The sequence below is a fragment of the Heterodontus francisci genome, chromosome 5 (assembly GCF_036365525.1).
Source record: "Heterodontus francisci isolate sHetFra1 chromosome 5, sHetFra1.hap1, whole genome shotgun sequence".
NCBI lineage: Eukaryota > Metazoa > Chordata > Chondrichthyes > Heterodontiformes > Heterodontidae > Heterodontus > Heterodontus francisci.
The window spans coordinates 66,284,826-66,311,236 of record NC_090375.1 but is presented as its reverse complement, the minus strand read 5'-3'; the positions used below and the strand labels follow the sequence as shown (position 1 = coordinate 66,311,236).

General features: G+C 41.1%; 2 protein-coding genes across 6 annotated transcripts in view; one reads left to right on the top strand and one right to left on the bottom strand.

Annotated features, from left to right (window-relative positions):
- ints8 (integrator complex subunit 8) overlaps positions 1–16,435 on the top strand; it is a 145,964-nt gene extending 129,529 nt beyond the window's left edge. The window contains exons 29-30 of one of the 3 annotated variants that reach the window (XM_068031562.1): positions 3,528–3,679; positions 16,314–16,435. In XM_068031562.1, coding sequence (XP_067887663.1) covers positions 3,528–3,644 — 117 coding nt within the window. In that variant the 3' untranslated portion in view covers positions 3,645–3,679; positions 16,314–16,435. Of the gene's footprint in view, positions 1–3,527; positions 4,992–9,221; positions 9,483–16,313 lie in introns of those variants that run through there. The other 2 variants (XM_068031563.1, XM_068031561.1) reach the window with 2 other exon arrangements.
- ccne2 (cyclin E2) overlaps positions 3,876–26,411 on the bottom strand; it is a 266,305-nt gene continuing 243,769 nt past the window's right edge. For 2 of the 3 annotated variants that reach the window (XM_068031568.1, XM_068031567.1), the window contains exons 9-13: positions 21,860–21,994; positions 20,247–20,315; positions 11,646–11,757; positions 8,265–8,422; positions 3,876–5,394 (exon numbers count right to left, since the gene is read on the bottom strand). In XM_068031568.1, the coding sequence (XP_067887669.1) occupies positions 5,278–5,394; positions 8,265–8,422; positions 11,646–11,757; positions 20,247–20,315; positions 21,860–21,994 (591 nt within the window). In that variant the 3' untranslated portion in view covers positions 3,876–5,277. The remainder of the gene's footprint in view (positions 5,395–8,264; positions 8,423–11,645; positions 11,758–20,246; positions 20,316–21,859; positions 21,995–26,411) is intronic. The other variant, XM_068031570.1, reaches the window with a different exon arrangement.

Below are 26,411 nucleotides of genomic sequence, written 5' to 3'. Positions count from 1 at the left end.
AGTACTTGCACCTGTCTTCTTAAAGAAAGCGGATGATGTAAAGGTTAACCTAAAAAAGAGGGAAATTATGGACAGGTTTGTAATGGATAGAGAAGGCCTGCGAAAAAGATTGCTTTATTGAAAGTTGGTAAGTCATCTGGTCCAGATGCAATGCGTCGTAGGTTACTGAAAGAAGCAAAGGTAGAAATAGCAGAATCCTCATTGGATACAGGGTAGTGCCAGCGGATTGGAGGGTTGCTAATTTTGCACCACTATTGAAGAAAGGAGAGAGATAAACTAGGAAAAGACGGGCCAGTCAGTCTAAAATTGGTAGTGAGGAAGTTATTGGAAACTATTACTGGGGACAAAATAAATTTTCATTTGGAAAGGCATGGGTTAATCAAAGAGAGCCAGCATGGATTTATTAAAGATAATTAGTGTTTGACTAACTTGATTGAATTCTTTTACCATTGATCAAGGTAGTAAAGTAGTTGTATATGTAGACCTTTGGAAGAGATTCAACAAAGTGCCTCACATAGAATAACATAGAATATACAGCATAAAAACAGGCCATTTGGCCCAACCAGACCATGGTGGAGTTTATGCTGCATTTGCCTCCTCCAATCTAGCTTCCCCCTTGAATGCATTTATACAATTTGCCTCAACTACTCCCTATTGTAGCAAGTTCCACATTCTCACCACTCTTTGGGTAAAGGCGTTTCTTCTGAATTTCTTATTCAATATTCTTGGTGACTATTTTACATTAATGGCCAGTAGTTTTGCTCTTCCTGACATGTGGAAACACACTCTTTGTATCCAATTTTAACTCTTAAGTGAATGGGTTTTGAGTGAGTCAAAATTGGGCCCTCTGTGTCTACTCATATCAAAACGCTTCATAATTTTGAAGTTCTCCCCCCCCCCCCCCCCCCACCCGCCCCCCTCCATCCACAGGATTTCTTTTCAAGAGAAAGGAGACCCCTGCCAGTTTATCCTTTCCTAATAGGTATAACCTCACAGTTCTGATATTATCCTTGTAAATCTCCTTTGCACCTCTACAATGCCTTTTCCTTTTCTTATAATATAGGGACCAGAACTGTACAAAGTACTCCAAGAGTGACCTGAGCAAGATTTGATTCACAACTTTGTGTCTTGTACTGCCAGAACCCATTACTTCTGTACCCCAATCAGATACTTATTTTCTGATATGTGACCTTATTTTCCTTACTAAAATGTACTTATCTACGTTGAAGTTCACTTGCCAATTGTATGTCCATTGTTCAAGTTTATTAATGTATTCTTGTCATTTGTTGCAGTCCTCCTTGATGTTGACAATTTCTCACAATTTGGTGTCTTCCACAAATTTATAAAGTGCAGTTTTGATTCCAAATTCTAAATCATTAATTTAAATTGTGGATAATTTGTCCCACCACTGATCCTGAGGGACTCCACTTGCCAGTTTCTGCCACTCTGAATAGTTACCATTTAGCAACGTTTCTTGTAAAATTTTGTTTGTGGCCAGTTTTTCCCATGCATGTTACCTTTACATTTTTTTGCACTTACGTGGTATTTAGAGTCAGTCATACAGCACTGAAACAGGCCCATCGTGTCTGTGTCGGCCATCAAGCACCTAACTATTCTAATCCCATTTTCCAGCACTTGGCCCGTAGCCTTGTACGCTATGGTGTTTCAAGTGCTCATCTAAATAGTTCTTAAATGTTGTAATGGTTACTGCCTCTTCCACCTCTTAAGGCAGTGCATTCCAGATTCCAACCACTCTCTGGGTGAAAATTATTTTTTAAAACCTACCCTTGGATGTAGGGAGCAGCGTTATAAAGCTTGTAGATATGAAACTTGGCAACCCAAGTGGTAGTAGATAGTGATGATAGTTGTAGATTTCAGGAATATATAAACAGGATAGTGAAATGAGAAGATGCATGGCATTTGGAGTTAAATATGGAGAAGTGTGAAGTGATGCACTTTCAGAGGACAAAAAGGGAAGATAATATACTATGAATGGCATGAGCTTGAAAAGTATACATGACCTTGGTTTCCATATACACATCCTGCAAGGTGATTAAAAATTGATATAGTTTACTTGGGTTTATAACACCATAGAATATAAAAGCAAAAAGCTCATGCTAGAACTTTATAAATCACTGTTTAGGCTTCAGCCAGAGTATTGTGGAGAATTCTGGGCAGCATACTTCAGTGAAGATGCTAAGACCTTGGAAAGGGTATATAGGTTTATGGGGGATGAGGAACTTCAGTGATGAGAAGTTGGAAAAGTTAGGACTGTTCTTAGATTATCGACAGCTAATACGTGACCTAATAAAAGTTGTCAAACTGCTGAGGGATTTTGACAGAGTAGGTGAAGACTGTTCCCTCTGTTGAGTGGGTCAATAACCAAAGATCATAGATTTAAAATCATTGGCAAAAGATCTAGTGGTGGGATCTGGAACACTACCTGATAAGGTGGTGGAGGCTAATTCCATAATTTTAAAAGGTGATTGAACATGGACTTGAGGATGAGGAACTTACTGGATCACAGATAAAAGTTATTGATGTGGGACTAAGCATAACCACTGTCAAACAACCAGTACAAGCATGATGGGCTGAATGGCCTCCTGTGCTATAAACTTCTGACAGTGTGGTTTGAGGGCATGGGAAGATTTTTTAAAAATTAATGTCTGGATCATGTTGAGGATTGCTGCTGGGAAACAAACACATTTTTCTCAGATCCATGCCAGGTACAGCAGGGTCCAAATACAGAATGATGAAGTGCTTCTTTCTGCTGCATTAGTGAGCCTTTGAAGAGCATATCCTAATGAATTACTTCCCACAGAGGCCTCATGGACTCTTGCCTCAAGATTCTGAACTTATGGCAGATTATGAGCAGTTTTGTGGTTTGGACTCTCTGAGGAAATTGAATTGTATTCATGAATATTTTATACAATAAAATAGCTCAATAGTTCCAATATACCTTAGCCACTCAATAACAGAACTTAGTCTGGATCTATTTCTCTCCCATATGTATTTCTGCATGTCCATCTTTCTAACTTCAAATACTTAGCTGTGAGAAAGGAATAAAATACATTGAGTGGTATGGATCTATAATCAAGCAAGTTTGGATGACCTTCATTTACTTGCTAGTGGATATAAGTACACAAAACAAAACCCAGTATTTTTTTTGGAGGCTGGAAGGATGGCTGGTGTGTGAAATGGAAATATCACCTCAAAGTTCCCTTTTTCAGGATTTGTATTACTCACTTTAATGGTAGGAAAAATCCATACACCTTTACTGAATGCACACAAGTAAAATTTTAAATTATTTCTGCATCCAAAAATTATTTTATAATTTACCTGTCATTGCAAACATAAAATGTCCTGTAAATAAGTCTCCATTGTGCAGAGGTAAAATGACAAATGGCACATGTTTTGCAGTTCAATTCAACAAGTGAGGCTTAAATAACCTGATCATCATTCACTGTTCATTACGTTGTCTGTTTGATATAGCATTTTTACAGTTTTTTTTTAAAAATCTTTCCTAGATCAAAGCAATTGGCCAATCCGAGCTCAACTCAAGTAACCCTGAAGAGGTTTTACACCTAGCAGCACAGAAAAGGAAAAAGAAGTTCCTACAAGCCATGGCAAAACTTTACTTTTAACACGCCATAATTAGGTGCAAACCCTGGAAATATAGGTAATATGTTCAGAAGATTTGCTATCATTTCTCAGTATTTATGAATAATTCAGTTCAGATATTTGGCTGGAGCAGTATTTGAAGGAAAAGTGATTTGTCAATACAAAGCATGGTTTTGCTTTTGGTTGTCTGGTGATTTTCTTTTTGTAATTCTGTCTACAATGTAGATATGAAAAAATGCAAATTAATAGTACAATTTCAAATTTTAAAAAATTTAATTTCACAGCTCCTAGTATTTATTTCATAGAACTGGTCTTAACACATACATATAAAGATATCCAACTGGTATTTAGCTTACACTTTGTTCATATTTTCTAAGACCATTGAAAATATTGTATTTTTATAGTGGTGTTGGATAGCTATTTAATTTCCTGTACATTTGTACAATGCTATTTACAATAATACATTAAATTCATGTAGGTTTCTCTTTGGCAGTGAGATTTCATTTTATCATTTGTATAATCCAGCTGGGTGAGGCATGAATTGCTGTGAAATGCTTAAAGTTTATATACTAACTATATAACATCTTATTGTACATGGTCCCATTTAGACAGTGCAGTATATACAAACTAGAGCCCAAACTTAAAAACTCCATACGCTCACTTATCTGCATAGCACATGTAGTTCTCAGAGGCTTTGCAGATTAAGCCTCCCTCAGCAAGAAACCACTACCCCATTTGATCATCTGCTTAGTTTAGAGTCCAGGGTTTAACCACCCTCAGGAAAACAGCACCAATGCAGGTCCAAATACCATGGCGCTACATTTTAAAAATAAAGTACAAACTGTTCCCTTTCCATAAATAATGGAATGTGGTAGAAAAGTAGATTTAAAGATTTGCCCATACTGATTGATATTGCATCCAAGTGAGCATTTGTCATTCACAGTTTAAGAATGTATGTAAAGACATCCACCAGTGATGATTGAGGTTCTTTGACAATGTGCTGAACTGCAACTGTTAAATATTGGAAGAGGAAAGACAGATGAAATGTCTCCTCCATTGTAAACTTGAAATTGAATATGTGGTCCCTCACTGATTTAATCTCTCTCATCTACTGTACACAATTTCACAGTTCAGTTTCATGCAACATTCTGCCAAAAATAATTCAAAATTAATGTCTCTTCTTTGTGGATAGTTTCTCATGAAATTATATCTTCATTGGTCTTCCCAATCCAGAACAGAATTAATAGGCATGCACATTTCTTCTGAATAAAACCAATATATTTAACTGGATTAGCACAAGTTGCCTTTCTTAAAATGTGCAGTCTGAACAGAAGATGTCTTGCCATCAATAGACTTCACTGGCTTTTGTTAAAAGTATATATTTCCCTTCCCCCAAATAGTCCCAATAGATTGGTCTCTTGGGCAGAAGTGAAGTGTTGTTCTGGATCTAGCTCCCAGCTTGCTCACTCTTTAAAACAAATTCAAAACATCAGATGATGCACTGCTGTAGTTTTTGTTTTCTAAAATTAAACTTTGGTCTGCTAAAATTTTCAGATGCATCTTGTGGCAATAATATAGCCCCTGCTCAAGTATTCAATTCAACAGTTCTCTGACATTTTCTGGCCTATCCTGTCCTTTTCCAGTAAATTCACCCACTCAGTATGTTGAATTAGACAATGGCTTTTCAGTGCTTTTAGGTGGAGTCAAGATCCCTCCTATGGACACAGGGGATAGCCTTGTTGTACACTCTGTTTTCCTGATGTGTGCCTCCTCCTGAAAGCAAGAAAAGTAGTTACAGATTTTTGAATAAGCAATTCATGGCATTTACAGCATCAAGGATAAAGCAACCTTTATTAATCTATGAATGTAAAATCAATGTCAATTTATCATTTTAAGGCAAGCAAATGGGGGAAAAAGGATTGAGTAGTAAAAGAAGTTGAATTGTTTTCACTCAAAGGTTCCTTGGCTGGATTTGCCAATACTCAGACCCAACAACTGGCCAAAGCTAATATATCTCACTACTTTGGTCATACCATCAAACTAATAGATGTAGTGACATTACTATTCTAGAAATCCATCCAAATTATTTGTAAAACATCCCCAATCTAAGGGTGGTGTGATGGAGAATAACTAAGTTTGTGTACTGAAGAGGTTTACTACTAGTGATGTGCTACAGTATACTACAGAAGGGTATAATCCAGGAATTGCAGATGTCACGAAGGTTAAGAGGCTCAATGCTGTCTATTAGTGTAGTTCAGGGTAGCAGAAGCAAAGTATAATTCTATCTGCTCCAGGAATTGCTGCAAGACATCAAAATAGTTTGTTGTTTCTACATTGTTCCTACTGTTACCTTGGTTCTCTATAACGCACCATGTTAAGCAAAATACTATTTTCAACTTATACAACTCCCTTCCAGACTCTGGGCTACAATTTGGGCTCCATATAGCCCCTGGTCACGGGCATCTTTTGTGCTGATCCTGGAGTTCTGTGACTTCCTGAGAACTGCCCTATTCATCTACAGTACCTTCCTGCTTGTCACTTTTAATCTAAATCCTCTATGCTGCCTGGCATACTGTAAACATTACATCACAATGTTTCTCCTCTTATACTAGTATGTTCACCTTTGGTGTAGACCAGGAAGAGCGGTTCAGGCTAAAAGAGCTCGAGACAGTAGGGTTGGTATTTTGAAAGGTTTCAACCAAATGGGCTGAAGAAGCAGAGTTTAATAAATTGAGGGGCATAATAAATCTGTTTCCTGGCTGACCAGAAATCATGAGGGAAACTTAAGATTACTATTCATGCTTTTGTTAACTCCAAACTCAACTATTCCAATGCTCAACCCTCCATATACTTCACTTCATTCAAAACTGCTGCTCATATCCTAACTCATCAAATCCCCTTAGCCCTGCATTCACTAACCTATTAGCTATTCATCCAGCAACAGCTTAAATTTAAAATTTTCATCCTCATGTTCAAAGCCTTCCCATGGCCTCACCTCACCCATCTTTATTTGAAAAAAGGAGCTAAAAACCACATGAAAGGCTCATGCCGTGCCAAACCCAACCAGTCGCCTCTTACTCTAAATTGCAGCAGATACAAGCCCAGCCTGTCCAATCTTTCCTCAGAAGATAGCCCGTCCATTCTACATATCAGTCTTGTAAAACTTTGAACTGCATCCAACGCATTTACATCCTTCCTTAAATGAGGAGACTAATACTGCACACACTACTCCAGATGTGGTCTCACCGATGTCCTGTATAGCTGAAGCATAACCTCCCTACTTTTGTATTCCAGTTCCCCTTGCAATAAACAATAACGTTCTATTAGCTTTCCTAATTACGTGCTGTACCTGCATACTAACCTTTTGCAATTCATGCACTAGGACACCCAGATCCCTCTGCATCTCAGAGCTCTGCAATCTCTCACCATTTAGATAATATGCTTCCTTTTTATTCTTCCTGCCAAAATGGACAACTTCACAATTTCCAACATTATACCCTATCTGCCAGATTTTTGTCCACTTACGACCTATCTATATCCCTTTGTAACCTCATGTCCTCTTCACAACCTACTTTCCTACATATCTTTGTGTCATCAGCAAATTTAGCAACCATATCTTCAGTCTCTTCATTTAAGTCATTTATATAAATTGTAAAAAGTTGAGGCCCCAGCACAGATCCCTGTGGCACACCACTCGTCACATCCTGCCAACCATAAAATGACCCATTTATGCCTACCCTCTGTTTCCTGTTAGCTTGACAATCTTCTATCCATGCCAATATGTTACCCCCCGCTACACCACGAGCTTTTATTTTTTGCAATAACCTTTGATGTGGCACCTTATCGAATGCCTTCTGGAAATCCAAGTACAATATATCCACCGGTTCCCCTTCATCCACAGCACTTGTAACTCCCTCAAAAGAACTCCAATAAATTGGTTAAACATTATTTCCCTTTAACAAAACCATGTTGACTCTGCCTAATTACCTTCAATTTTTCTAAGTGCCCTGCCAACATGTCTTTAATAGTTTCGAACATTTTCCCTATGACAGATGTTAAGCTAACTGCCCTGTAGTTTCCTGCTTTCTGTCTCCCTCCCTTTTTGAATAAAGGAGTTACATTCGCTATTTTCCAGTCTAGAGGAACCTTCCCTGAATCTAGGGAATTTTGGAAAATTAAAACTAACACATCAACTATCTCACTAGCCACTTCTTTTAAGACCCTAGGATGAAGTCCATCAGGACCCGGGAATTTGTCAGCCCGCAGCTCCAACAATTTGTTCAGTACCACTTCCCTGGTAATTGTACTTTTCTTGAGTTCCTCCCTCCCTTCCATTTCCCGACATACAGCTAATTCTGGGATGTTACTTGTATCTTCTAAAGTGAAGACTGACGCAAAATACCTGTTCATTTCATCTGCCATCTCCTTATTATCTGTTATGTTTTATATGGGTTGCCATGGATGCTGTCTGGATTGCAGCTTGATGTACATAAAATTAGATAGGAGCTAGAAGGGGGAGGGGGCAGAAAAATAATCACTAACAAACCAGTTCCTCTAGGCAAAGGAACAGTGTACCTAGGTGATTTTTTTTTTTTTTACCCTCTCCACCTTAATAGTGGATAACTGAAGTTAAAGAAACTCACCAGCATGTCCAGGTACTTTGTATGCGTCTGTATATTATGCCTGTCTTCATCTGCTACTTGCTTGAAATCTCTTAATTTTAATGGATCACCTTCACTCAGTGTCTTAGCAAAAGGGACCATCCAGTTAAAACATGTAGAAATGCTCTCCCATTCTAGACCTAGAAACACAGCAGTCAGACCAGAACATTTAGAAGTGCATAAATTCACCAGTTTATGCATCTCCAATAATATTGAATTTTTAATGCCATTAAGACAAATCAAGTAAATTATACAGTTTTACATTGAATCCCTCCATTGTGAATGGTATTAAGCAATACAAAAGTTATAAGTCTAAAACATTGTAACTTAACTCTACTCAGATAACTCGGGTGCTGATATAAAAAACAACACCAAGGTTTGCAGGAACTATATAAAAATGGGATAAAGGATTGGTTAACCACAAGCTCAGTATCTGGAATGCTTTTACCACAATTCCTTAAGTTCACTGAAATCAATATTCCCTACAATTTTTTTTAAACAATATAGAAATCAATTCAATTACATCAAGCTTTGCATTGTATCACTGCATGATTATTTTGAGGAGTTGAGGTAAAATTAAAGATCAGACAGTATAAATGTACCAAAAGAAATTCAGGTGAGGTATACCAGTCTGTGGGGGCCAAATTTGAGCATATGCACCACGTCATTTCAACAGTTGCCCTTGTTGGATATCCCAAACTTTGCTCATTTAAATACAATCGCATCCCCTGTGCTACTGGAATTATGTAAATGGAAGGGACAGGATTTCTACCAAAGCAGTATTTCTGAAAAAAAAAACCTTTTAGCGTTTTCACAAGTAGTATAATCCTCAAACTAGCATAGGTTTATGCTACACAACAGCACTTGCAGCACCCATCTGAGTGGCACATTAAGAAGGGAATTCTGTAATCAGATTAACATGTTTCTTTCGTTCTATAGGATCTCCCATCTAATTTGTAGCTGCTTACATTATTCATTCTGCTGGGTGCAGGCCAGCCCCGTAACATCAAACTTTGAATTTACCAAATCAGATGTGGGAGGGAATACTGTGAAGCATTGAACAAGAATGAAGAAAAGCAATTGGAGGTAGCAATAAAGGATCAGGAACCAGATGACTGGAGGGGCAAGTGAAGAATTGCATATGCACATGGGATTAGGACTAGTGTTTATATAGGGAATAAATTCAACAAACAAACAGACTGTTTGGGCTGAACAGCCTGTTTCTATATTGTAATATCTATGCAATTCTACCAACAGTTGCAGAGGCAAGGAAATTGCACAGGAGACCTGCATACAGAGTGAGATTGCTATCTGAGCACTCACATTGAAAGTGATTTGATTATGTGAAAAGCACACTGCATGATGTGTTGGCATGCTTGGAAATGGTATCTGCAGAATCTGTGCAGTCTGCAAGATGGCTCAGACTACGACGGAGTGTGTGGCATCTCCATGGCCATATGCAACAGAGATCCAAAGTACCTAGTTTTGTCCATGAGTGTTCTGACTTTGACTAGAGACTTCTATCGCCAATGAACTGGAGTCGGATTTAAAATTCAATTGATAAATCTTGAAATTGGGCTTCACAGTTCTGATACAAGGTCACAGACCTGAAACGTTAACTCTGTTTCTCTCTCCACAGATACTGCCAGACCTGCTGAGTATTTCTAGCACTTTGTTTTTTATTTCAGATTTCCAGCATCTGCAGTATTTTGCTTTTATTCATATTTCTCAATGCTGACAAGATCCAGAGCCCCAGCCATTCTGAGTGAGCAGTAGTCGGATGTTAGGAGTAGACATAGATGAAATTGCTATCTCAAATACTTCTAAATCTTACTGCCAACGAAATAAAGATCCTACCCTCAAGATGCAATTACTATATGTACAATTGCAGCTGGCAGCAATAGGCTGGTGACAAAAGGAATTTTTTTTTTTTAAAAAGGCTCAAAAGGAAAAGTACTCCGATAAACCAACTTCTAATGCAACAGCAAAAATGTAACAGCGGGATGAATCTGATTCTGTTGCACCACTAATTATGATGGAATAGGAATTGCACCCCCAGTAATGCAAGAGTCTGCTGTTAGCAAGGCATCATGGGCACCGACAGTTGCAGGGTGGGGGTAAGTGAAGTGGGAGGAGAGGAGAAAAAAAAAAATCAGGAAGTCCACCTGAGCAGCAAAGCTGAAGCCCGTTTTCTCTTTTTAAATGTTACTTATCAGGAGGTCTTCCCAGATCAAAGTATCGCAGCCTTTTTCTGGGTTGTACTAATCCAAATCTAAAGCTGGAAACCCTTGTAGGTACCACTTTCACCACTCCATTGACCTGGGCTCACAATGCTGTCAGAGCATCCCCAGTAGAGAGAACAAGAATTTGTCAGTGGGAGCCATCAAGAAAAACTTGCACGTATATAGTTCTCGATTATATTCTCAGGATATTCCAAAGTGCATTACTGTACTTCAAGCCATTCATTGTTATTTAAATATTTTTCCCTACATAAGTAACTAGGTTTACACAAGGTGTACCCCTTTACTGGTCTCTCAAGGTTGATGGGCAAGATCGCATTGAGCATTTTGGAAGAGCTGCCAGCATAGACCAAGATTAAAAGGCAGGTTAAATTCATACCTAGTGTACATGCCAAATATACCACCCCCTGCATTGTTCCTATTTATATATCTATATAACAGGTCTTTATATTTAGAATATTGATCCTATTTATATTACAATGGCTGTGGCGGGATGGTACTATCCTTCTCCTTCAGAGCTGGGTTCCAATGTAGCCCAGAACTGACAGGTAAAAATCTTCTGTTTTATGCAAAATGTGTTTGGACAGCTTCAGCCTGGTTCCTAATTACAAACACATGAACTGTGATGGACTGGAAAAGACCCACTGGTGCATTCAGCCCATCCCACACAAATGCAGTGCATCACAAAAATTTCACCAGAAAACCATGTAATCTCCAGGGAGAGATAAAATAAGATTTAAAAACACAGGCCAATTACGTGTGAGGGGTGGGTGGGCGAGGGGGGCGTTAGGGTGGCAAAATCTGGAAAATTCCAGAGCCCCTTAAGATATTGAAACTAATCCAAAAGACTGCTCTGGCCCTGATTGGTATACAGTACCTACCTCTGATACAAGTGATCTCTTCCCCAGCCAGGAACAGATACAGCTCTCCATTGAAGGAATAGATATGGATCTATAGTATACAAGCTTCTTGTAATTTGCTCTCGCTCAGACAAAACCTGGAATGGTAGGTGTGTAAATGGAAGTGCTGTTCCTATGCTGGGGTTAGAGATTTACACACAATGAAACCTAAAATTGCACATGTGCAATCAACTATACATCTGAAGCAGCAATAACTATCCTACCTGAAGCTTTGCAAGTATCTTCTATAGATGTGTAGTAGCACACAGCAGCAGCAGTCAATGCCCCATACGAGAAACTCAAACTCTCAACATCAAGGATACACAGGTCTAAAAGCTATGCAAAAAAATTCAAGATAATGAGCAACAAGATTTTCACTTTATCATTAATGTAGAAATGCAAAACCTGCACTGTAAAACAGCAGTAGACTAAGTAGTATATTTTGGCATAAAAACAAAATGCTGGAAATACTCAGTGGGTCAGGCAGCATCTGTGGAGAGAGAAGCAGAGTTAACGTTTCAGGTCTGTGACCTTTCATCAGATACAAATTCAACTGGAAAATCTTGAAATAGGGCTTTACAGTTCTGATGAAAGGTCACAGACCTGAAAGGTTAACTCTTTCTCTCTCCACAGATGCTGCCTGACCTCTTGAATATTTCCAGCACTTTCTGTTCTTATTTCAGATTTCCAGCATCTGCAGTATTTTGCTTTTATTTTGGTGGATTTTAGTATCATGGTTCCAAATTAAAATCAAAGTTAAAAAGTGGACATCAGTACAACAGTATTATCACCAGCAAATCTCTTCAAAAGCTCCTGATCGAAGGTGGGATATCAAGTGGTGATGTTTAGTGAAAAACCAGGAGGATTTTTCATAAATGGAAAGAAACTGGTTTCCAAAAGAAAGTCATCAACAACTTACACTTACAGTAAAATGCCCCATAATGCTTCAACAAGGGATGGGGTACAATGGGCAGAACAAGAATTGGAAGAAATGGAAGGAGAAAAAGCACATTGAAAAAGTCTTTTGAAGGTGGGGTGGGCATTCCAGAGCATGTGGCTATGATACCTCAAGGCTCTGGCACTGATGTGGAGCCAGGTGGGGGAAAACAAAGGATTCAGATTGAGAAGATCAGAATTAAACTGGGACCTAGGGCAGGAGGCAGCTCTGGAGACATGCAGCAAAGTCATACCCAGTCACTCCACCTTGCAAACCAATACACAGCATCATTGGCAGGGTCTAAAAATAGATTTGGGTAAAAAAAAAAATTCCATCTGAAAGTATTCACACCACTTTAGTTAAAGCCACTCTATAGCTATTGTTATGACGGTGCTTCTATTTTTTTTTATAGAATATTACAGCGCAGTACAGGCCCTTTGGCCCTCGATGTTGCGCCAACCTGTGAAACCATCTGACCTACACTATTCCATTTTCATCCATATGTCTATCCAATGACCACTTAAATGCCCTTAAAGTTGGCGAGTCTACTACTGTTGCAGGCAGGGCGTTCCACGCCCCTAATACTCTGAGTAAAGAAACTACCTCTGACATCTGTCCTATATCTATCACCCCTCAACTTAAAGCTATGTCCCCTCGTGTTTGCCATCACCATCCGAGGAAAAAGACTCTCACTATCCACCCTATCTAACCCTCTGATTATCTTATATGTCTCTATTAAGTCACCTCTCTTCCTCCTTCTCTCCAACGAAAACAACCTCAAGTCCCTCAGCCTTTCCTCGTAAGACCTTCCCTCCATACCAGGCAACATCCTAGTAAATCTCCTCTGCACCCTTTCCATAGCTTCCACATCCTTCCTATAATGCGGTGACCAGAACTGCACGCAATACTCCAGGTGTGGTCTCACCAGAGTTTTGTACAGCTGCAGCATGACCTCGTGACTCCGAAACTCGATCCCCCTACTAATAAAAGCTAACACCCCATATGCCTTCTTAACAGCCCTATTAACCTGGGTAGCAACCTTCAGGGATTTATGTACCTGGACACCAAGATCTCTCTGATCATCTACACTACCAAGAATCTTCCCATTAGCCCAGTACTCTGCATTCCTGTTACTCCTTCCAAAGTGAATCACCTCACACTTTTCCGCATTAAACTCCATTTGCCATCTCTCAGCCCAGCTCTGCAGCCTATCTATGTCCCTCTGTACCCTACAACATCCTTCGGCACTATCCACAACTCCACCGACCTTAGTGTCATCCGCAAATTTACTAACCCACCCTTCTACACCCTTTTCCAGGTCATTTATAAAAATGACAAACAGCAGTGGCCCCAAAACAGATCCTTGCGGTACACCACTAGTAACTAAACCATCCACCTGTTTGGTCACCTTCTCGAAAAACTCAATAAGGTTTGTGAGGCACGACCTACCCTTCACAAAACCGTGCTGACTATCGCTAATGAACTTATTCTTCTCTAGATGATTATAAATCCTGTCTCTTATAACCTTTTCCAACATTTTACCCACAACCGAAGTAAGGCTCACAAGTCTATAATTACCAGGGCTATCTCTACTCCCCTTCTTGAACAAGGAGACAACATTTGCTATCCTCCAGTCTTCCGGCACTATTCCTGTCGACAATGACGACATAAAGATCAAGGACAGAGGCTCTGCAATCTCCTCCCTTGCTTCCCAGAGAATCCTAGGATAAATCCCATCTGGCCCAGGGGACTTATCTATTTTCACACTTTCCAAAATTGCTAACACCTCCTCCTTGTGAACCTCAATCCCATCTAGCCTAGTAGCCTGAATCTCAGTATTCTCCTCGACAACATTTTCTTTCTCTACTGTAAATACTGACGCAAAATATTCATTTAACGCTTCCCCTATCTCCTCTGATTCCACACACAACTTCCCACTACTATCCTTGATTGGCCCTAATCTAACTCTAGTCATTCTTTTATTCCTGATATACCTATGGAAAGCCTTAGGGTTTTCCCTGATCCTATCCGCCAATGACTTCTCGTGTCCTCTCCTTGCTCTTCTTAGCTCTCCCTTTAGATCCTTCCTGGCTAGCTTGTAACTCTCAAGCGCCCTAACTGAGCCTTCACGTCTCATCCTAACATAAGCCGCCTTCTTCCTCTTGACAAGCGCTTCAACTTCTTTAGTAAACCACGCTCGACAACTTCCTCCCTGCCTGACAGGTACATACTTATCAAGGACACGCAGTAGCTGCTCCTTGAATAAGCTCCACATTTCGATTGTTCCCATCCCCTGCAGTTTCCTTCCCCATCCTACGCATCCTAAATCTTGCCTAATCGCATCATAATTTCCTTTCCCTCAGCTATAATTCTTGCCCTGCGGTATATACCTGTCCCTGCCCAGCGCTAAGGTAAACCTAACCGAATTGTGATCACTATCACCAAAGCGCTCACCAACTTCTAAATCTAACACCTGGCCGGGTTCATTACCCAGTACCAAATCCAATGTGGCATCGCCCCTGGTTGGCCTGTCTACATACTGTGTCAGAAAACCCTCCTGCACACACTGGACAAAAACTGACCCATCTAAAGTACTCGAACTATAGTATTTCCAGTCAATATTTGGAAAGTTAAAGTCCCCCATAACAACTACCCTGTTACTCTCGCCCCAGTCGAGAATCATCTTCGCTATCCTTTCCTCTACATCTCGAACTATTCGGAGGTCTATAAAAGACTCCCAACAGGGTGACCTCTCCTCTCCTGTTTCTAACCTCGGCCCATACTACCTCAGTAGACGAGTCCTCAAATGTCCTTTCTGTCGCTGTAATACTCTCCTTGATTAACAATGCCACACCCCCCCCCCCCCCCCCCTTCTTTTACCATCTTCTCTGTTCTTACTGAAACATCTAAATCCCGGAACCTGCAACATCCATTCCTGCCCCTGCCCTACCCATGTCTCCGAAATGGCCACAACATCGAGATCCCAGGTACCAACCCATGCTGCACGCTCACCCACCTTATTCCGGATGCTCCTGGCGTTGAAGTAGATACGCTTTAAACCAGGTTCTTGCTTGCCAGTGCCCTCTTGCGTCCTTGTAACCTTATCCCTGACCTTACTACTCTAAACATCCTGTATACTGGCACTACAATTTAGGTTCCCATTCCCCTGCTGAATTAGTTTAAACCCCCCCGAAGAGCACTAGCAGATCTTCCCCCCAGGATATTGGTACCCCTCCGGTTCAGGTGAAGACCATCCTGTTTGTAGAGGTCCCATCTACCCCAGAAAGAGCCCCAATTATCCAGGAAACCAAAACCCCTTTTTTTTGAGGATCATTTTAGAATTATGGACATTGTTTTATTTGGGAAAACTGAAAAGGATTCTATGGATTTTTTGCACTGGGGGTCATTGAAAGGATACTGAAAGGACTTGGTTTGTCAACAACTCTTACTGGAAGTCACCTGTCTTCAGATGGGACTTTTTGACTCGGAGAAGATGTTTACAGGGAAGTGACAGGTCGAGATTTCTAGGGGTCAGGAGGCTTGACTCGAGATTGTTTTTGGTTTCACTTTGGTCAGTCAGTTTAGGTTTGGACAGTGTTCTGAAAGCAGTTTAATAATCAACCTGCCAAAGAAAAAACCCCAGCTCAGCTTTTTTTCATCTCTTTGAAACACCTGCCAGCTTTTCCATCTCTTTGAGAAGCTCTTAGATGCTGCATTCCTCCCGAAATGTCTGCCAGAAACCCTTGTTGCCGCGTTTCGTCTGGAAAGCCTGCCCAACTGATCAACGTCACCAGAAAAGAACTGTTCCAGGAAGATCCCAGAGATCGCCATCTATGCGCATTTGGCACGCCGAACCAAAAGGGGACAACTGACGCCTTTCCATATCTTCTCTTTTTTTCTTCAAAAATTCGCAATTATTTAGCCAAAGTAATTTTTCTGTCTTTTTTTGTAACAGGGCTCTAAAGAGAAAATCTCTATTTTTTTCGGTTAACCGGTGTGTGCACACGAGGGGCTAAGGTAAAAGGGAACTTTCATATTTCACTGTGTGTTAATGCTTTGCTTCGTTACTGGTTATGTCTTGTTTTATAATAAACTGATAATTTTGTTTATTAAAGAAACCTGGTTGGTGTATTTTATTCTGGGATATAGTCTATGATTGACCCTATCGGTAAATGGGTAAACACTTAAAATATATGTTGTGACCTGTGGAGACGTGCAATTAGAAAAGACAGTGCACTCCTCCCACTTCAGTCGTAACATATAATTGGGGGTTTTGTCCGGGATAACCCAATGCCGACGACGTAAATGGGGCACTAATAATTGAAAAACAGGGGGGGAAAAAAATCAGCTTTTTGTGCATTTACACTACAGGAATGTCTTAGGTGCTATGACCTTTTTGGGGAAGGAGGATATATCCCTGAATGATGAGAAACTTAACCAAGGTTAGACTAAAGGATTTAGCAGACTTGTTGGTGTTAGAGTTAAAACCAGGAGCTCAGAAAGCAGTCATTGTCGAAGTAATAGCACAGCACTTACAACTGGAAGGCGGCAGCGGCAAATCAGATGGTCGTACAGTTGAATTAGCCAAAATTCAGTTGCAGATGAAACAGCTTGAACTTGAGGAAAGGGCAAAAAAAAAGAGAGCAAGCAAAGTGGCAGGAGAGAGAAAAGACAAGAGAAAGAGAAAAAGGAGAGAGAAAGGAGATACCAGATTAGAAGGCTAGAACTAGAGAAAAAAAAGAATGCTCTTGACCCCGATGAAATTTCAGGTGGGGAAGACCCATCTCCAGCCTAGGACCCAGTGGAGTGCTGTTTAAATTTGTGCACGCCCTCCCAAAATTTGGGGAAAGGGACATTGGCTATCTTTTCAAAAGAAAAGAAAAATGCGTCTAACAGATGACGTGACCAAAGGGAAGCTGGACACTACTTATGCAAAGCAGAGCTCATGAAGTTTATGCCATGCTCTCGGAGGAGGCTTCTGCAGATTATGAAATGACAAGAAAGGCTATTCTTGGTGCTTATGAGTTGATCCCTGAAGCGTACAGGCAGATTTCAAAACCTCTGGTGGGGAGACTTTTATAGAATTTGAGAGGGTAAAGCAAATTAATTTTGATCGTTGGATGCGGGCACTAAAGGTAGAGGCCACATATGAAAACCTTCGAGAACTAATTTTCCTGGAGGAATTTAAAAATTCGCTCCCTCCGTTAGTAAGAACCCATGTAGAGAACTAGAAAGATTCAACAGCTAGACAGGCAGCAAAAACGGCTGATGATTACGAGCTTGTTTAGAAGCCCAAACTGTCACCCCCACAAACCCGAGAAGGATTGATGATGGGAGGATGAAAGGAAGGCAAGTAACTGAGGACAAGAAGAGATACTTGGAACGCCCCAGGATCTCCTCCTCAGGCCAGAAAGGAAAATGCTGAGGGTTGAAGTGAGGTCCCCAAGCCTAACTGTTATCATTGTCACAAGGTGGGGCACCTTCTTGAAGCATGCTGGAAGTTGCAGGGTAAACCCCTGGGACTTACTGGGGTGCACAAGGCCAATATAGAGAAAGGGGCCCTGACCCAGGGTACAACAGGCCAGGCTATAGCTCTGACTGCAGCTGTAAGGCCAAGTACAAAAAACGCTGAGTTCGGGGGACGTGAACAAGATACCGGAGAGTTATAGGGAATTCTTGTCAAAAGGAAAGGTAACTCCTTATCCCTCAAATGAGGTGGGTAAACCTATAGTTATACTCCAGTATACAGCCCTTTCCTCAAGTTTGCTGGGGAAAGGCATAACCTTTCCACCAGAGAGCTCATTGAATGCCAAGGTTTTACTGAATAGGATTAGCGAGGAGTATATTTGTACCGGGCGTACCTAGAGTGTGCCCTAATGTCTGGAACTGGAACTGTAGGAGCTGTCCATTGTTTGTAGACAGAGTTGACCTATTCCTGGGGAATGGTTTGGCCGGAGCGAAGGTTCTCCACTTGGTCTTTCTGTGACTACTGAAGTCGAAGAGACAGAACAGTTGCAGGAAAAGGTTCCAGGAATTTTTCCTTCATCTGTAGTGACCCGAGCAATGGCTAAACAAGTTCCGTTGTTGGAGGTAAAGTTTGCACCACAGACAGACAGCCGAATTTCTGAAACTTCCTTTGGAAATTTGGTAATCCGAAGGAAATGTTCAATAAATCTGGTCTGATCAAGGCTCGGCAAGCCAATCCAGAGTTAAATAAAGTGGCACAATCAGCTCTAACTGAAGCTGAGGCAAAAGGAGTTCCGGAAGGATACTATATTAAAAATGGGATTTTAATGAGGAAATGGAGACCTGCTTACAGACCTGTGGACAAAGAAGGTTGTTCACCCAAGTAGTACCGCCCAAGTATTGCCGGAAAATATTAAGAATAGTGCATGACATTCCTATAGCGGGACATGTGGGGATCCGGAAGAACCAGTCACGTATAGGTCACCATTTTTACTGGCCAGGGATGTGGTGCAGTTTTGTAAAACGTGCCATACGTCCCAAATTGTGGGAAAACGGCAACCTGCCATTACACAGCACCTCAAATTCCATACCAGTTTTTGGGAAACCATTTAGTAAGGTGTTGGTACTGTGTAAGACGTTTACTGAAAACAAAAGTGGCACACCAATATATACTCACTATCATGAACATGGCTACTCGGTTCGCTAAGGTAGTGGTAGAGAAGTTAACCCAATTCTTCACTAAATATGGATTACTGATTGAGATTCAGTCGGATCAAGGTTCCAATGTTAAGTCTAGAATTTTTCAGGAAGTTTGGGTAATTTGGGTATAACAGTTAAAGTCTTCAGTATACCACCCACAAACACAAGGGGCTTTAGAAAAGGACGGTCATGAATATCCCCATGATTGGGATAAAGGGCTAGAATTTCTTTTGTTTGCCACTCTGGATTCACCTAATGAGTCTACAGGTTTTGGTCCTTTTGAATTAGTTTATGGACATGCGATAAGAGGTCCTCTAAAACTAATTAAAGAAAGGTTTTTTAGAACAGAGGGACGAATCTTGTATTAGATTATGCATCAGTGTTCCAGCAAGAGCTCACGAGAGCCTGCGAAGTAGCTCAGGAACACTTTAAAGCTTCCCAAACAACCACGAAGAAATGGGCAGACAAGCATGCCAAGACCCAAACACTTCAACCAAGGGATGTGGTGTCCATATTACTGCCTTTACAGGGTGAACCGCTGGAAGCACGGTTCAGTGGGCCATATAAAAGTGGTCAAGAGAATTGGTAAAGTAAGTTATTTGATTGACACCCCAGATCGCTGGAAAAAGAATCAGCTGTGTATGTCAGTATGTTGAAACAATATCATCGTCGGGAAGAGGATAAGCAAGCACGGGTATGCCAGGTAGTAAGTGAAGGATGAAAAGGATAGTGAGGATGAGGCAGAAGGAGGCCCAGACAATTCTCAAATTGAACCTCCTATCAGTTAGCTGATTCTGAACTTTTAGGGAAATTGGACACTATGCTTTCATATTTAGATGCAGAACGACGAGAAGACTGAACAAGATTACTCCTGGCATTTAAAAAGAGTCTATTGGGACAAGCCAGGACGGACTACCTCGGCCATACATGATGTGGATAGAGGGGCATCCTTTCCGATAAAACAGTATCCTGAACGCTCATGTTCAGAGAAACAGGCCCAGGTAAAAGCAGAAATCCAATACATGCTGGAAAACCACCTAACAGAATCCAGTCAAAGCAGCTGGAGTTCACCAGTGGTGTTAGTGCCTAAACCAGAAGGTTCAACTAGACTCTGTTACTGCATTAACCTTTCTGTAGTCTATGCAAAGGCAGACTGCTACCCACCCACGTTTCTTACAAAAATAGATTTGTTAAAGAGATACTAGCAGGTTCCTTTAACAACCTGAGCTAAAGAAATATCGGCCTTTGTCACACCAGATGGTCTTTTCCAATGTCGAGTGATGCCATTTAACTACAGGTAAAGAATAAATGAGTGTGAGTGTAAAATGAGTTTTAAAATATTAAAATATTTTTCATCTTCAGTTTTTTCCCACTCTTTGTAATGAAACGCATTTGAAAATGGCGTTTCATTCCTCCAAGGATGGGGGTGTTATGATGGTGCTTCTATATTTTTTTTGTTAAGTTTTTTTTGAGGAATCATGCATTTTAGAATTATGGACATTGTTTTAGTTGGGAAAACTGAAAAGGATTCCATAAATATTTTTCACTGGGGTCATTGAAAGGACACTGAAAGGACGTGGTTTGTAAACAACTCTTACTGGAAGTCACTTGTCTTCAGATAAATACGCAGCAGGGGCTTTTTGACTTGGAGATGTTTACAGAGAAGTGACAGGTCAAGATTTATAGGGGTCAGGAGGCTTGACTCTTGAGATTGTTTTTGGTTTCGCTTTGGATAGTGTTCTGAAAAGAGTTTAAGAATCAACTTGCCAAAGAAAAAAACCCCAGCTGAGCCTTTTTCCATCTCTTTGAAATGTCTGCCAGCTTTTCCCTCTTTAAGAAGCTCTTAGAAGGGAGTGTAAGAAATAGAGAAATTGATGCTGCGTTCCTCCTGAAAAGCCTGCCAGAAACCCTGTTGCCGTGTCTCTTCTGGAAAGCCTGCTGAATTGATCCTCAACGTCGCTAGAAAAAAACTGTTCTAGGAAGATCCCAGAGACAGCCGCATTTAGGACGCCAAACCAAAAAGGGACAACTGACATCTTTCCATATTTTTTTTCTTCAAGAATTAGCAAATATTTGGCCAAAGTATTTTATTTTTGTTTGTTTTTTTGTAACAGAGCTCTAAAGAGAAAATCTCTTTTTCTAACCGGTGTGTGTGTTTGTGTGTGCGTGTAAGGGGCTAAGGTAAAAAGGAACTTTCATATTTCACTGTGTGTTAATGCTTTGTTTCGTTGCTGGTTATGTCTTGCTTTACAATAAACTGATAATTTTGTTGTTTATTCAAGAAAACTGGTTGGTGTATTTTATTCTGGGATAAAGAGTAGGGTATATGATTGACCGTATTGGTAACTGGGTAAACATTTAAATATAAGTTGTGACCTGCGCAGAAGTGGAACTAGAAAAGATAGTGCACTCCTCCCACCTTGGTCGTAACTCTAATGATATCCATATTGCTGAACTATTGCTTAGTGAAAAGTAATCTTATTTTTAGAAAAAGCTTAAGTTTTTTAAAAAAATAGTATTTAGATAGGAAAACTGTCAAGGCATTAAAGGTAGTCTCAAATTAAATGTAAAAATGAAGTATAAAAGACCCAAAACAAAAACAAAACATTTAAATTGGAGTACAGAATTAAAAATCAACAGCAAGATTCCCCAAAGTTTTCATTCATGGTTTTTGGCCAATCACTTTTTAAATTATTTATGTAATAATTTCACAGTTCAAGTAATTTTGTCTACATAGCAGATACCGTGTGTGAAGGGGAGACATTGAGGACAGCTGTAGAATTTGTAACTGCAATACCGCCACTTGCTTCACAATACTGGAAATTAAGTAATTACCTGAGCAATCTGTATAAAGTTTTCTTGAGAATACTGAGGCAGCGACATGTTGGGTACTTCTTTTAAACAGATTATTTGAAGATAAAGGTTCAACCAGCAAATAATAGTCACAGGACACAGCTCCCAGTTTAAGGCCTGATGAAATATACATAAATAACATAGTATAAGCCATTATTTTTAGTATTTTGTCAGCACCCTCTCCCCAGCACTTTCACTCTGTTATATAATTGCAACATTAGATGGTAGATCCTCAGAGGTTTGGTGCAGCTTCCTCTTTTTTTTTTAAAAAGGATCCTGAATGCCTTTTTTAAGCAGCCTTCTCAACTTGTCCTACTATCTTCAAAGCCTTGTGTTTGTACACCTCCAGGTCTCGGTTTCTTCACCCTGTGAAATTGTACAATTTAGTTCAGTTTATCTCTTCTCAGTCTTCCTACCAAAATGTAGCACTTCGCACTTCTCCACATTAAATTTCATCTGCCATGTGTCTGCCCATTCACCAGTGTGTCCCGCTAACGTTTGTTGCTAGCCTCATTGTTTACAACATTCTCAAGTATGTATCAAAAGTATGAGATATATATATTTTAAAAGAGCAGTGATTCTAATATGACCCCTGGGGAACACCAACTGTTTACCTCCTTTCAGACTAAAAAATACAACTACTCGGTTTTCTGTCCCTTAGCCAATCTTGTATCCGTGCTCCACTGTCCGAATAACTCCATGGGCTTTAATTTAGCCAGGAAGTCTATTATGTGGTACTTTATCAAATGCCTTTGAAAGTTGCTATATACATCACATGCACTACCCTCATCAACCCTCCCTATTACTTCAAAGAAAGCAATCGAGTTAGTCAAACAAAATTTGCATTTAACAAATCGGAATTGGTTGCAATTTACTGAGCCATACTTTTCCAAGTGCCAATTAATTTTGTCTTCTCTATATATTTCCCCGGCATCTGTGAGTTCCCCTGACCTATGAGTTTATCCCACTTTTTTTTTTTTTGAACAGGGGTGTAGCATTTATAATCCTCCAGTGCTCTGACATCACTGCTATATCCAAGGAGGATTGTAAAGACAGTTATGGTTTAACTTGAAATATGTTCCTTTTCCATGCCACTTAGTACCATATAACTCTACAAGGTCCCCTTTTCTCAAGGCTAAAGAGTCTGAGTTTTTCTAGCCTTTCCTCACAACTCAGTTACCAGACACTTGCAGTGCTCTGTCCTCACTTCCAAGGCTTATGTTTTGATGACCAGAACTGAATGTGGTTCTATATGGCCTGCCCAGATCATTCAACTTCTCGACTAATCAATATCTAATACTAAACATTCAGAGCCTTTCGTTTGATAAAGTGATCCAGAGGCCATCATAAAATAACCAGGGGTCAAGAAAAGGAAAATATAATTATTGGGAGGTAACCAAAGATGTAGGTTTTGAGGGCTTTTGAAGGAGGAAGAGTGGGATGGCAAGCTGGAGAACACTAGGTGGAATGTTTGAGTACAAGGGAAAATGTGGAATGAAGGTAAGGGAGGATGCAAAGAAAGCTAAAATCAGAAAAGCAGACAGCAGGCATAGGAACAAAGGAGTAAATAAGATTGGGGTGGGGGTGTGGTAAGAGACAGAGACAAGGTTAACACAGATATACGCAGGACCTCCTACTGATTACCACCTACCGCCCCCCCTCTGCCAATGAATCAGTGCTTCTCCGTGTTGAACACCAATTGGAAGCAGCGCTGCGGGGAGCAAAGGAACAAAACCTACCTCTGGGCGGGGAACTTCAATGTTCATCACCAAGAGTGGCTCGGTAGCACCACTACTGATTGAGCTGGCAGAGTCCTAAAGGACATAGTCTGCGGCAGGTGATGAGGAAACCAACAAAAGGGAAAAAAACCTACTTGACCTCGTACTCAATCTACCTGTTGCAGATGCACCCATCAATGACAGTATTGGTAGGAGTGACCACCGCACAGTCCTCGTGGAGACAAAGTCCTGCCATCACATTGAGAATACCCACCATCATGTTGTGTGGCATTACCACCATGGTAAACAGGGTAGATTTCAAACAGATCTAGCAGCTCAAAATTGGACAACCATAAGGCGCTGTGGGCCATCAGCAACAGCAGAATTGTATTCAACCACAATCTGTAACCTCATGGCCCAGCATATCCCCCACTCTACATTACCATCAAGCCGGGGGACCAAACCTGGTTCAGCGAGGAGTGCAGGAGGGCATGCCAGGAGCTGCGCCAAGCAAACCTAAAAATGAAGTGTCAGCCTGGTAAAGCTACAACACAGGACTACTTGCATGTCAAACAGCAGAATCAGCATGCAATAGACAGGGCTAAGTGATCCCACAACCAATAGACCAGATCTAAGCTCTGCAGTCCTGCCACATCCAGTCATGAATGGCGGTGGACAATTAAAGAACAGGAGGAGGAGGCTCGACAAATATCCCCATCCTCAATGAGGGGCAAGCCCAGCACATCAGACAAGGCTGAAGAATTTGCATCCATCTTCAGCAAGAAGTGTTGAGTGGATTATCCATCTCTGCCTCCTCCTGAGGTCCTCAGCATCACAGATGCCAGTCTTCAGCCAATCCGACTCACTCCAGTTGGTATCAAGAAACGGCTGAAGGCACTGGATACTTCAAGGGCTATGGGCCCTGACAACATTCCGGCAATAGTACTGAAGATCTGTGCTCCAGAACTAGCTGCACCCCTAGCCAAGCTGTTCCAGTACTAGTACAACACTGGCATCTACCTGGAAATGAGGAAAATTGTCCAGGTATGTCCTGTTGACAAAAAGCAGGACAAATTCAACTTGGCCAATTACCACCCCATCAGTCTACTCTTGATCATCAGCAAAGTGATAGAAGGGGTCATCGACTGTTCTATCAAGTGGCACTTGCTCAGCAATAACCTGCTCACTGACGCTCAATTTGGGTTCCGCCAGGGCCACTCAGCTCCAGACCTCATTACAACCTTGGTCCAAACATGGACAGAAGAGCTGAACTCAAGAGTTGAGGTGAGAGTGACTGCCCTTGACATCAAGGCAGCATTTGACCGAGTATGGCATCAAGGAGTCCTAGCAAAACCAGAATCAATGCGAATCAGGGGGAAACTCTGCGCTGGCTGGAGTCATACCTAGCACAAAGGAAGACGGGTGTAGTTATTGGAGGTCAATCATCTGAACTCCAGGAAACCACTGCAGGAGTTCCTCAGTAATGTCCTAGGCCCAACCATCTTCAGCTCCTTCAACAGTGACTTTCCCTTCATCATAAGGTCAGTAGTGGGGCTGTTCACTGATGATTGCAGCATGTTCAGCACCAGTCACGACTCCTCAGATACTGAAGCAGCCCGTGTCCAGATGGACTAAGACCTGGACAACATCCAGGCTTGGGCTGACAAGTGGCAAGTAACATTTGCACCACACAAGTGCCAGGCAATGACCATCTCCAACAAGAGAGAATCTAACCATCTCCCCTTGATGCTCAATGGCATTACCATGGCTGAATCTCCCACTATCAACATCCTGGGGGTTACCATTGACCAGAAACATAAATGCTGTGGCTACAAGAGCAGGTCAGAAGCTGGGAATTCTGCAGGGAGTAACTCACCCCAATGCCTGTCCACCATCTACAAGGCACAAGTTAGTAGTGTGATGGAATACTCTCCACTTGCCTGGATGGGTGCAGCTCCAACATCACTCAAGAAGCTCGACACCATCCAGGACAAAGCAGCCCACTTGATTGGCACCCCATCCACTACCTTCAACATTCACTCCCTTCACCACCGATGCAATGGCAGCAGTGTGTACCATCTATAAGATGCACTGCAGCAACGCACCAAGGCTCCTTCAACAGCACCTTCCAAACCCACAACCTCTACCAACTAGAAGGACAAGGGCAGCAGATGCATGGGAACACACCACCTGCAAGTCCCCCTCCAAGCCACACACCATCCTGACTTGGAACAATACCGCCATTCCTTCACTGTCACTGGGTCAAAATCCTGGAACTCCCTTCCCAACAGTACTGTTGGTGTACCCACACCCCAAGGATTGCAGCGGTTCAAGAAGGCCGCTCACCACCATCTTCTCAAGGGCAATTAGGGATGGGCAATAAATGCTGGCTTAGCCAGCGACACCCACATCCCATGAACGAATCAAAAAAAAAGGAGAGAGAAATCGGTCATTTTGTCTTTTCCAGCTCTTTGAAAGATCAATTCAAATCTGTCCCAACCTGTACTCCTCCTCCATAGCACTGTAAATTTCCATTCCCCTTTCAGACAGTGCCTTCCAGATCGTATCTCACTACATTAAAAAAAGGTATCCTCATCTCTCCTCTGGTTCTTTTGCCAATTACTTTAAATCTTTATCCTCTCGTTACTGACCCTGCTGCCCCTGGAAACAGTTTCTCTATTTACTTTTATCCACACTCTCCATAATTTTGAACTCCTCTATTAAATCTCACCATAACCTTCTCTGCTATAAAGGAGAAAAATCCAAGCTTCTCTAATCTCTACCATATAACAGATGTCCCTGGCATCTTACTAGCA